Source organism: Procambarus clarkii, chromosome 67, assembly GCF_040958095.1.
Source record: "Procambarus clarkii isolate CNS0578487 chromosome 67, FALCON_Pclarkii_2.0, whole genome shotgun sequence".
NCBI classification, from domain to species: domain Eukaryota; kingdom Metazoa; phylum Arthropoda; class Malacostraca; order Decapoda; family Cambaridae; genus Procambarus; species Procambarus clarkii.
Window position 1 is genome coordinate 23,124,122 of NC_091216.1, and position 12,074 is coordinate 23,136,195.

At 46.7% G+C, this 12,074-nt stretch overlaps 1 protein-coding gene and 1 long non-coding RNA gene across 8 annotated transcripts in view; one reads left to right on the top strand and one right to left on the bottom strand.

Annotated features, from left to right (window-relative positions):
- LOC123753162 (arginine kinase Pro c 2.0101-like) overlaps positions 1-12,074 on the bottom strand; it is a 94,271-nt gene that overhangs the window by 31,607 nt on the left and 50,590 nt on the right. Inside the window, exon 1 of one of the 7 annotated variants that reach the window (XM_069310451.1) lies at positions 3,246-3,367. The exons of the other annotated variants lie outside the window; for them this stretch is intronic. Within the exon in view, the coding sequence (XP_069166552.1) occupies positions 3,246-3,352 (107 nt within the window). The 5' untranslated portion in view covers positions 3,353-3,367. Of the gene's footprint in view, positions 1-3,245; positions 3,368-12,074 lie in introns of those variants that run through there. 7 annotated transcript variants of the gene reach the window in all.
- LOC138355455 (uncharacterized) overlaps positions 1-12,074 on the top strand; it is a 92,910-nt gene that overhangs the window by 27,404 nt on the left and 53,432 nt on the right. The window lies entirely within an intron of this gene.

Genomic DNA, 12,074 nt, shown 5'->3' on the forward strand with positions numbered 1-12,074 from the left:
GGATGAACGTATAAATGGAATTATTATCAGAATATACCAAATAAGTGATATAAATTGTTTAGCAAATAATAAAAATGGATAAGGAAGAGGGAGAAACAATATTAATCAATTACTAAGCCCCGATTTTCAAACTTTTAGTAGTTTAATGTAATGATGACTTCTCTCTCTCTCTCTCCTAGTCATGATTACTTTGCATGTAGAGTTAGATGAAGAAGTGGTTGGAACAAACACATTGCTCGTAGTTACAGCTCTCATGCTGACGATGTTCTCTCTAATATCTTTGCCTCATTGCAATAGTTTCCATAGAAGTATATGCTACCTCGTTCTGCTGTTCCTCACTTTGAACCGTTTCTTTGCCTACTTTATCAATGCCCCTCATAATGTTGTCACTATGTGCCCTGAGTTCCTTCCCCTCCTTCAGTATGATGAGGTCCAGGTGATGAGGCATGAGTCTTTCCTCATACCTCAAGCCCCTAGGCTCAGGATTGAGCCTTATTTCACGTCTCTGGATTCTTCCAGGTTTTGCGTTGTACTTTTCAAGTAGTATGGGATTCCAAGCTGGGGCTGTGTACTCAAGAAAGGGTCTCACAGATTGTTGTTTTTGTTTTGTTTGTATATACAAGAGTTCTTATATTCTTGTAAAGAATTGTGTTTAGTACCCGGAAGGCTCCATTGTCCAAAGTCCCGAAGGTTGCTCGGACGTTGGGTGCGGGGGTGTATAAATAGATGCCGGCTAGCATGGGCCAACAGGCCTCCAGAAATTTTCTTTATTTTTTACGGAGTATTAACACCAAAATTGGTATAGGCAAGGCACACAGCATACCCACTTACCAGTGATGCTTCATTCTTAATTCTGCTCGTCTCTCTCATTGATGATTGATGAAGATTAAGCCACCCAAAAGGTGGCACGGGCATGAATAGCCCGTAAGTGGTGGCCCTTTGGAGCCATTACCAGTATCATTAGCTGATACTGGAGATCTGTGGAGGTGCGACTGCACCCTACAGAGAGGTCGTGACCTGTCTGTCTCCCTGGATGAGGGAGGGACTTATCAGGGGGTAAGCGCCAAGCCATTACGACTATATAGCACTTGGAAGGGATCAGAATACAGATTTGGGATGGGACGGTTGGGAAGAAGGAATGGTGCCCAACCACTTGGACGGTCGGGGATTGAACGCCGTCCTGCATGAAGCGTTACCGTCGCTCAACCGTCCAAACCAGATGGTTGGGCCTCCCTCTGGATGAACATATATAGCCCATATGGGGTATACATATATAGCCCACATGGGCTATACAGATGGAAGTGCTAGTTTAAACTGGCTCGTATGTGGTCGTCTGAGGTTGGTATATGTGCGAACTGTCGCACACAAGAGATAGGTCTATTTTTTTTGACTTAGTTACATATATTTACTGGGATGGAGTGAAAGGTAAGCTGGCGTCACTGTAGTACAATTCACTAGTAGTAAACGAGGTCCTCCTACATGCCAGTGACCAAGCATTTCAACTATTCATTTGTTTTTTGTTTTTCTGTAAGGGAAACGCGTGGGTACTTTTATTTCCTTCGTCGCAGCTGTTAACATTATTTTGGAGACCCTGCCGCCGCCGCTGCTGCTGCTGCTGCTCGTCTTCCTCCACACTTTCGCAATCTGCACAATTTGTGCAGGCTGCCACCTGCCAAGATCCCGCCGCTGACCAAATACCGCACAACCACACATCCTCCCCGCTATATTGGGTTTCATTTTGACAGCGCCGCGTGCAGTTTAATCCCATCACGACGGTCGTACGTCACTCGCCAGCAGGACGGAGTCATTAATAAGCCTCCACAGCGGGCTGGTGGCAGCGTACACACGCATCACCGTCGCTCATAACAACTCTACACAACACACACCCAAACTAACTCACCAAACAAGTGACCCACACCTCATGCCAACCCAGGGTGGACAGGCCACCACCCAACTTTCAAGCCTCCTCTCTCCACACCCAAATACTTTTTTCCAGAATTTCACCTTCCCAACCCATCCCTCTGCCTCCCCAATCCTTTCCCAGCTCTTTGGACATCAAATCCGACTCTCTCATACAACGTTTACGAGAGATATTCAGAGTCCAACTATTGAGCTCACTCGTCACATACATCTCGTGTATTATACCCATCCTGCCACAGGAAGCATTATACACAGGAAGCAGAACATTGAGAGGAGGGAGAGGGGAGAGGCAGGTGTTGAGCAGGGTGACCACGACAAGAAACGACCCGGCCAGCTTTCCTCCTGTTGTGGTGGCGGGCGGGAGATATATTGTACACGCCTCTATGTAGGTGCCTTCACTTGCAAGATGACTGACGCTCTCCCATAAACTCATTCTTCGGGGCAACATTTATAAACACGTTAAGGACCACCCGTAGCCACAATGGGTGACAGGCCTTCTCGCCAAGCCCCCCACAGGTCAATTCTACCAGGTCAAGGTCAGAGAAGGGTCAGAAGCCAGGGGTCAAATACTGTAGTGAAAATCAATAATACCAAGGAAGGGTGAAGGTGGGTACCCACACACGCACGCACGAGAGTGTGGGGGTAGAGGGGGGAGGGAGGGAGGAGAGGCACACCCCAGCAACAGTTCTCCCACTTGATCCTCCCCCCATGCTCCCCCCACTCCCCCCCCCCCCCTCGTTGCAGCAGCAGGTGCCATATTATTTTCGGCGCCAAAAAACTGTCGGAGGAGCCTGGCACCGAGACCCAAGACCACTGGGGGAGGGGCAAGTGATCTGTGGGATGGGCAAGGTGTGTGTGTGGAGATGTGGGCAAGAGGTACGTTGGAGGATCAAGGGGAACATTGGAAGATCAAGAGGTACGTTGGAAGGATCAAGGGGAACATTGGAAGATCAAGAGGTACGTTGGAAGATCAAGAACAAAGGTGGATAAAAAAAGAATGCGGTGTGGTCAAAAAACGTAAGAGAATCAAAGGAACGTGGAATGATCAAGAAGAACGTGAGAGCAGCACGAGGAACGTGCAGGGAGGATCGAGACTAAAGATCAGAGAGACGTGACTTAAAGGTTGTCGTCACCTTTGTGCAAGGAAGGCTGGGTCATATTGGTTTGACGCTGCTGGGTCTGTCCCATCACCACCTCCCCCATCCTACAACCACAACAACCACAATCCGTCCACCTCCGTGACCATAACAACCATACCCTCTTCAGTATCCCATGACACCCCAACGTCTACAACCCCGTCTGGCTGTGCTCGTCACAGGACCTACCTGGGGTGCAGAGCTCGAGACTGGGGTTGATTCTGCACGAGGCCCTGAGCTGTGAGCGAGTGTGGCGTGGGTGGGGCAGAGTCCTCCTTGCAGCAAGCAGAACCCATGGTCGAGGGCTGTCGTGTCAGGCCGGGGCTACCAGTGATAACAATTCCAAGCGAGCACTTTGCTAGGAGGTCAAGGGGGGTTATGGGAGACCAGGTGGAAGGTTTCTTACGCCAGTGAGGGTGGGGATGGGGGGTACAAGAGTTAGGAGGCCTAGGTAGAGAACGCCCAGGGCAGTGGTGGCGACTGAGGGTGGTGGGCGAGACAGCAGTAGGTGGCCGACAATACCACTTCTCGATACGCAAAGATAGCACTATCGATCAAGATGGATGTCCTCTAGTTTGACTTCGACTCATTCTTATGTCTCTATTTCATTTATTCTTCGTGCTGCAGGATCAATTTAGCTGTTAGTTCTCGGGCCCCGCATTTTTAACTCTTGGGTGTCTAATATACCGACTCACGATCTAATTTTCACTAATCATATCCTACGTATATTTTTCTTTCACAGACTCATCACCAGGATGCAGCCAGTAGCAGTTGTCTGTCTCCTAGGTACCTATTTACTGCAAGGTAAACAGAGGCATCAGATGAAAGAAACTGCCCATTTGTTTTTTGCCTCGTCCGGGATCGAACGCGGGCCCCTGTGGCCTACAACTACCGAGCGCTGTCCGCTCGGCCGTGAGGACCTTGGCCCTGGGTTCATATTATTGTTGGAGGTGTTGTTCCTGCTCCGTCAGCTGCAGTTGCCGGCAACGGTACTCAAGCACTACCCTTTTAGCTCCCTAGAATAACAAGGCCCTCAAGGCTACAACTCACATCCACTTGGGTTTATGAGTTGTGATAATCAGCTGGAGTGTTTTGCTTCACTTGCCGCCCGCGGCCACCTCACATCGCACTCCAAACATTATTACTCTATTATTAGTATTGGTACTTTACATTTACATCAGTATCCCACTCTAAGTTTATTTTAAGAATTGTCTGATGCTCAACCCAGGAAGAAGAGCGTTTATATGTATATATTTTGAATAGTAAAGATCACAGAACACAGCCTTAGAGAACCCCCCATTCGTGTGTGTTGTTGGTTTGAAATTAATAACACATATTCTCCGCTTGCTACCCGTCAATGGCGCCTCATACTAGTTAACTGCTTCATCTCTTCAATGCTTCATCTCTTCAATGCTTCATCTCTTCAGCTCCTCACCGGAACAGAATCGACATTCTTGCTAAGGCCAGGATAAATAAATATGATAAACCTAACCCCCAATCTATCTCTTCAAATGCACTTGAGGGTTCAGACAAGAGCATCCAGGAGTAAATCATTTACCGAGGGGGAGTGGGTGACTGGAGCCGTCACAACACCAAGACATGATGGTGTCATGTCTTGGTGTTGTGCACAACACTATAGCCTTCCTCTACAACACGGGTTATCTTGAGATGAATTCGGGGCTTTAGTGTCCCCGCGGCCCGGTCCTCGACCAGGCCTCCACCCCCAGGAAGCAGCCCGTGACAGCTGACTAACACCCAGGTACCTATTTTACTGCTAGGTAACAGGTAAGGGGGTAAGGAGGGCTCATTATTACAATCACACCCGTTTCCACCACAACATTCACAATAGACCCGCCAGAACACTCACAATAGTGTTCGACTTGTGATAACTTGGTCCAACGGGCTGTTGCTTGGAGCGGCCTGCAGGCCCACATATCCACTACAACCTGGTTGGTCCACTACAGTAGTAACCCAGGTTGCAATTATTTTACCATATCGTGGCGCAGTCGACTAGAGCGTGCATCTGGGAACACCTAGCACATAGGTTCGAGCCCTCATCACGGCTCCTGTCGCTTTGTTGAATGAAGCCACTATTACGCAAAGCGTTTCGGGCAAACATAATATTAAATATAATATTTACATTGCAAATGTGTATAATGTATTAATGATCAGGCACATTAAAACAAAAATATATATAAATTACATTTTTGAACAGCATATCTTGAGGTTATCTTGAGATGATTTCGGGGCTTTAGTGTCCCCGCGGCCCGGTCGTCGACCAGGCCTCCTGGTTGCTAGCCCGTGACAGCTGACTAACACCCAGGTACCTATTTACTGCTAGGTAACAGGGGCATTCAGGGTGAAAGAATCTTTGCCCATTTGTTTCTGCCTCGTGCGGGAATCGAACCCGCGCCACAGAATTACGAGTTCTGCGCGCTATCCACCAGGCTACGAGGTCCCTCCTTGACCGATGACAAGGAGAGCGCCAGGGTGTCCCCAGAGTTGACATAATAACATCAATCAAATTGCAGTTTTCTGAGAGCCGCAGAGGTAAATGATACACAAGAATTGCTAAAACATATCAAATAAAAAATACACCGCTTCAAACACAAATTAACACTGGACAATTTCCCATTTTAAAAGGATGTGGGGAAAGCATTGGTAACATATCATGGCTGGAAGACATTGCTAAATAGTCACTGAGGTGAATATATGCTGGAAACTTTAAAAGAAAAATGTTTGGATATATGGGGGTATATTTGGATATAACTAGGTGTAAGTACACCCATGGGCCAGTAGCCTACTGCCTGGTGGGGACCAGTAGGCCTACTTCTGTTGTTCCTGGTGCTCATGTGTATGTCTCTGTCAATCATACTCTCGCTTGCATGTTAATGGAGTCATGTGTCATCAATCAAGATCTTCATAATTGAAGAATTGAACTAATCTCGCAACATATATGGCTGTTATCGTGTCTCGCCAGTCTTTCGTATTAACTCACCAGCTGAGAACACATCATACATACACCGTGATATAACAAACATATAACAAGGTATTTGATAAATAAAATAAGTGGGTTATAACTAGAGATAAATACAACACAGGCTCGCAGTTACCGGCTGGGAACCTGGGCTTGCAACTATCTTAGAGCTTACCTCTACAATGATGTTCTCACGTGTTCAGTCTGACCTTCATGGCCGCCAACATAAACCAGTCAGAACGTGATCTGATTTCCCCATTCGCTAGGATGTATGAGATACGACTGTTTCGGCTCCTCCAGCATGCTTGTTTAAACCAGTCAGAACGTGATCAGATTCCCCCCCATTCACTAGGCTGTTGCACGTGGCATTCTCTGGCCCATCTTGATAGATCATTGTAAGTTTACCTGTCACACGAAACCCACATTGATGACATTGTGTGTGTGAACCTTGTATCCAGCCTCGCAGCTCCATGCGGTTCAAAGCTCTACGCCAATCTACGCCAATTCAACACAGAATCAACACCACTTGGATAATGTGCCTGCCAGGTACTGGATTTAGAGCAAGACATAACCAAATATTATGCAAAAAAAAAAACATTATTTGTTGTATATTATATATCTCAGGTGATGCTGGTGATGATTGGGTAATTGTTCCAATCTCTGATGATCTAGTGTACACAACTCATGCTGAGAATTCAAAAAATCTTTGTCACGCACACGTGTGTAAATAGTTGATAGGGTTGAATCATCATATAGATCGTAAATTATTGATTTGCATATGCAAACTGGAGATACAATAACAGATTCAGACGTTTTCTTATTAATAAGAATACAACTATATAGCATTTATTGTATGATATGTATGGCCCTTTCTATGAAAGGTTAAATAAAATTACAATGCGGAATATATTATCGCAGTATTTTACCCAATTATATATATTTCAAGTGATTGAGATCTCCGTAGAACCCGAATAGCCACTTCTGTAGCCTAGTCCTAGTCCAGTAGCCTAGTATACTTCTAGTATAATCCTTGTCAAGCAGTAAAATGTATTTCCAGTATAATCCTAGTCCAGTAGCCTAGTATACTTGCAGCCTATAATCCTTGGCCAGCAGCCTAGTATACTTGCAGCTTATAATCCTTGGCCAGCAGCCTAGTATACTTGCAGCCTATAATCCTTGGCCAGCAGCCTAGTATACTTGCAGCCTATAATCCTTGGCCAGCAGCCTAGTATACTTGCAGCCTATAATCCTTGGCCAGCAGCCTAGTATACTTGCAGCTTATAATCAATGTTAGAAACATTTTAATGTACTGTTCGCATCGCTTTCTCCATGTGTTTATTTATACTTGAGGTTATCTTGAGATGATTTTGGGGCTTTTAGTGTCCCCGCGGCCCGGTCCTCGACCAGACCTCCACCCCCAGGAAGCAGCCCGTGACAGCAGACAAACACCTAGGTACCTATTTTACTGCTAGGTAACAGGGTGTTAGTCTGCTAGGGTGAAATACATGAGATGAAGTGCTGATTCATCATTTATACTACCCTGCTCCTCAAAATCATCTGGAAGTTTTGATAAACGTCTTAAATCGTAATTGAACTCCGCATATAAGTTTTCTGAGAGGCGCAGAGCTAAATCTGACGCAAATCTTGATTTGGCGCAAGCCTATACGAGACATTAAGTTTATCGTGGTCTTTGAGATCTAAAGGGAATTGAATCTACACTTATTTAGCTTGAACAGCGGTCGGGATTCGTAGTCCTAAGGTTCTGCGTTCGATCCCGGCGGAGGCGGAAACAAATGGGTAGTTTCTTTCATCCTGATGCACCTGTTCACCTAACAGTAAATAGGTACTTGGAAGTTAGACAGCTGCTACGGGCTGCTTCCTGGGGGGGGGGGTGTTATCAAAAAGGAGGCCTGGTCGAGGACCGGGCCGCGGGGACGGTAAGTCCCGAAATCATCTCAAGATAACGTCAAGGAGAAGATCCGAGATACCTGGTTGATGGGGTTCTGGGAGTTCTTCTACTCCCCAAGCCCGAGAATCGAGGTCGATTATAAGCCGACTGCAGTAAGATCCGAGACTAATCTTCGACTCCAAGCATGTAATATTCTGATATTGTGTGTTCAGGTGTACATATCAGTTAACCTGACATGTGTTGCCAACCTGTGTTTTAGATAACACTTGAGGAAGATAACAGGACCTGCCAGATGTAGTACGTTATCACTGTACCCGAGATGCTTGGAGAGATACCAAGATTGATCTGGCATATCAGTGCCTTTCGTAACCATTGAAATCAGTGGGATTTCTGGTTATCTTCCTATCTGCTGGTGGTGTAGCTGTAGCGTGTAGATATAACAACACATCCCCCCGCCCGAGCCAATAGTGCAAATACTATCACCAAAGTCAGTGTTTTACTAAGAAAGGAGGATTTTACTAAGTTTTACTAAGGATTAGGAGAAAAGCACACAGAAACTGTATTGGAGGTGACCTACATTCCCTCCAATGCGTTATGTGTGGTTTCCTCCGAGGCTATGGGTCCCCCTTCTTCCAGCCAGAGGTGGTACTCCCTTCCCGTTTTACTAATATATATCTGCCAGCAGCTGACTGACAATAAATTTTTTGAATTCTCTGAAATAAGAAGTTAAGAGTACTTTATTAAATATAAATATTATTATTTGTTGTGGGAAAATGATTAGTTAGGCCTAGATGAGGTTAGGTAAAGTGTTTTGGTTACCTTGATTAAAGGAGTTGAGTCTGGAAGTAAATGATGCATGTTTCTGGTTATAGCTTCCAACACGATACTGTACCTGCTTGATGGGGTTCTGGGAGTTATTCTACAAGTCAAGCCCGGCCTGAGGCCAGGCTTGACTTGTCGATTAGCAAATGAACAAAGTGCGGACTGTAGCAGACTAGGCAGCCTATCCTCAAAAGAGGTTAATAGACCATATCGTAACTCAGTCGATTACGGCAGCGTCTGGGATGCTCTCGGACGCATGTTCGAATCCTCGTCACGGCCCTTGTGGATTTGTTTGTTTGTATCACGCAATTGTGATTTCTGTGTGTAATAGAGGTTAATAGTCATTACTAACAGCCACGAAGCCCCCGTTGTTATGAAAGAAAAACGCTTTATTCACGATTCAACTGATGACGTTCGAACATCTCTCGAAAAGTGCTTCGCTGAACGAATCTCTTCGAGCCACAACGCTGTAAATGCTTCACCCACGTACTACAAATACAAATAACTGCCAAATGAACCTAAACGTCTAACCTAACCTACGCCTAAATATGCGCAATGTGCTAATATATAATAATATTAATATATTTTTGAGAATATTCATATTTTGAATGAACAGCATGTTAAAAATTTATGAAGGCATCTTTAAGGTCAGACGCTGGATGGAATGAACGTAGCATCAGCTACGAAACTGTACTAAAAATAATAATAATAATAGCCAACACAACTTAACACCTACCGTAACCACACCTACACCTAGCTATACATAGTACTCTAATATATAATATTCATTTATACACGAGAAAACAGTTAATAACGAGACGTTAAAATTGATGAATGCTTCTTAGGAGTCGGGCGCCGCTTTAACGAGCCTAGCCCGAGGAGGGGTTGATACTAGGATAATGGTGATAACTTATAATGGTGATGATGTGGTTGTTTACATGGAGGTAGTGGTTTCAGCACCCAAGATCTAATAGCCAGAATACACTACAATTTTATACAATACACAACTTTTTGCTTTGGATGGGCCCAATTACACCGTGTTTTGTTAACGCCTTGTCTTACTGCCAGAGTTGCGGGACAAGGTGAGACCTGGGTGGTTTTGCTGTCCCTCAGGTGTAACCGCGGATGTCCTACATACAGTTGGCGTCCCCGTGAACGTCCCAACGTGTGTCCCAGCCGGTCTCCCCCGTGGGACTCTCACCTGTCCCAAGGAGTGTCCCCTGCGTGGGCTCTCTAATATAGTAACCAGAAAGGTGACTCAGCCGCCGATGTGTTGAGCGTGTCCACACAGCCCCGTCAGTCACTGGATGAATGTAAGATGAGCTGTGTGGCTGCACTGGACATTGCAGGTGTGTCTGATCGGGTATGGCGCTACAGATTATCATCAAATCGCCCAGCACTTGACAACTCGGGCTCTGTTCTCCAGCGAGGGTAATTGAAAAATTAACTCTCCAAAGTTCATTTTCACATTTTTATTTATGGTCTGACGCCTAGAAGGGTTTCGCAAGACTTCTCACATTATCAAAGACTAATTTTTATGTACTCCGTTTCATGCTTATATGTGTTTTTGGGAGACGTCATAGGATACAAATTTTTTGGGTGAGGTGACAGGAAACAAATCAATGGAAAAGACAGGTGAACAAAGGTATTAGGTTTAAGGAAAATTACCCAAAACTCTTGTCCTGCCAGAGAATGGATCCCACGACGCCAGTTGCGAGCCGACTTTCACCATTGCAATGTTGCAATATTATTGCAACACCATTGCAACACTTGCAATGGGGGGGATGTTTTGCCCTCATGGTATAGAAATAAAAGTAATAGGGTAGAGAAATGGGATACTATTGACAGGAGTGGTGAGATATTCGAGTCACGAGGGAGAGGGGGAAATGGTTGGGCAAGAGGTGTAAGAGAGCTGGTCAAGACGGTTGTGCACATGATATTTGAAGACCGTCTCAGCCCTCCCCCTCCCCCTTCCCCGCCCCCCCCCCTGCTCCTGGCGCTCGCGTGTGGTCCACCAGAGACCTTGACAGTGAACACTCTCCCTGGCTCACGCTATCCAAGTTCCTTCTTCTTCTTCCTTCTCCTCCTCCTCACAGTTCCCTGCTATTGCTTCTACACCCTCTTTTGCCCTGCTGTTGCAGCTACTTGTCTTCATCTTAGCTGCCTGCTACAAAACAGAGCAGAAAGGTGGACAGAAGAGAGAGCAGGTATGTGGGTGGACAAGACTTCATGACGTCTGCCGAAGGAAAGTTAGCAGGAGAGGGCAGGCAGCATGGCGAGCAGGAGGGCGGGCAGCAGGGCGAGCGGCAGGGCGAGCGGCAGGGCGGGCAGCAGGGCGAGCGGCAGGGCGGGCAGCAGGGCCGGCAGCAGGGCGAGCAGCAGGGCCGGCAGCAGGGCGAGCGGCAGGGCGAGCGGCAGGGCGGGCCGGCGGCAGGACGGGCCGGCGGCAGGGCGAGCGGGCAGCAGGGGCGGGCCGGCAGGAGGGCGGGGAGCAGGGCGGGCGGCAGGGCAGCGGGCAGCAAGGCGGACGGGCGGGCAGCAGGGCGGGCGGGAGAGCAGGTAGGCGAGACAAGTGCAGCAGGAGTCTGGCAAGGCTGCAGGGAGCAACACGCACACTCCCAGACTATTTCTGCAGGGGTGAGAATCAGTGTGACCTTGAGAGGGTATTCACCGGGGCACTGACTGGCACCCACACAAGGTCACGCTGGCACTAACTCCTCTCAACCTGCTAATGAAAACCCCCAGAAAGTAATTGCAGTCTTATCACCAAACGAGAGTTGTAACCCTTCAAGAATTAGGCAGAGAGAAGGACTTGGGGTTATCACACCGCACCTCTCACCCCGATGCTCACATCAAAGGCATATATCTTCTGGGACGCATGCTCGGTTGGCCACCGTGAGAAATGCCTTTAGAAATCTGAGCAAGGAATTATTCAAGACCTTATATGCTACTTATGGCAGACTAATTCTGTGATATAAGGGCGCCTGCGATTGTCCTTATTTTGTCAAACACAAAGCTAAGATGGAGAAAGCCCAGTGGCATGGCACCAGACAAGTACCAGAGGTGAGAGGTATGAGTTATGAGGAAATACTAATGGAATCATGTTACACGTCACTGGAAGATAGCAGAGTTAAGGGGTGATATGTAATCAACATTCACAATTCTCATGGGAACTTGATGGCACAGAGTCGTGAGGAAGGAGACACAGGTTAATACTAAGCACTGTCACAGTTCTGTACAAAACAAGTGTAGTACATTAAAAAGTGAAGGTGTGGTTGCAGACGCCTTCTTGGGGTTATCTTGAGATGAT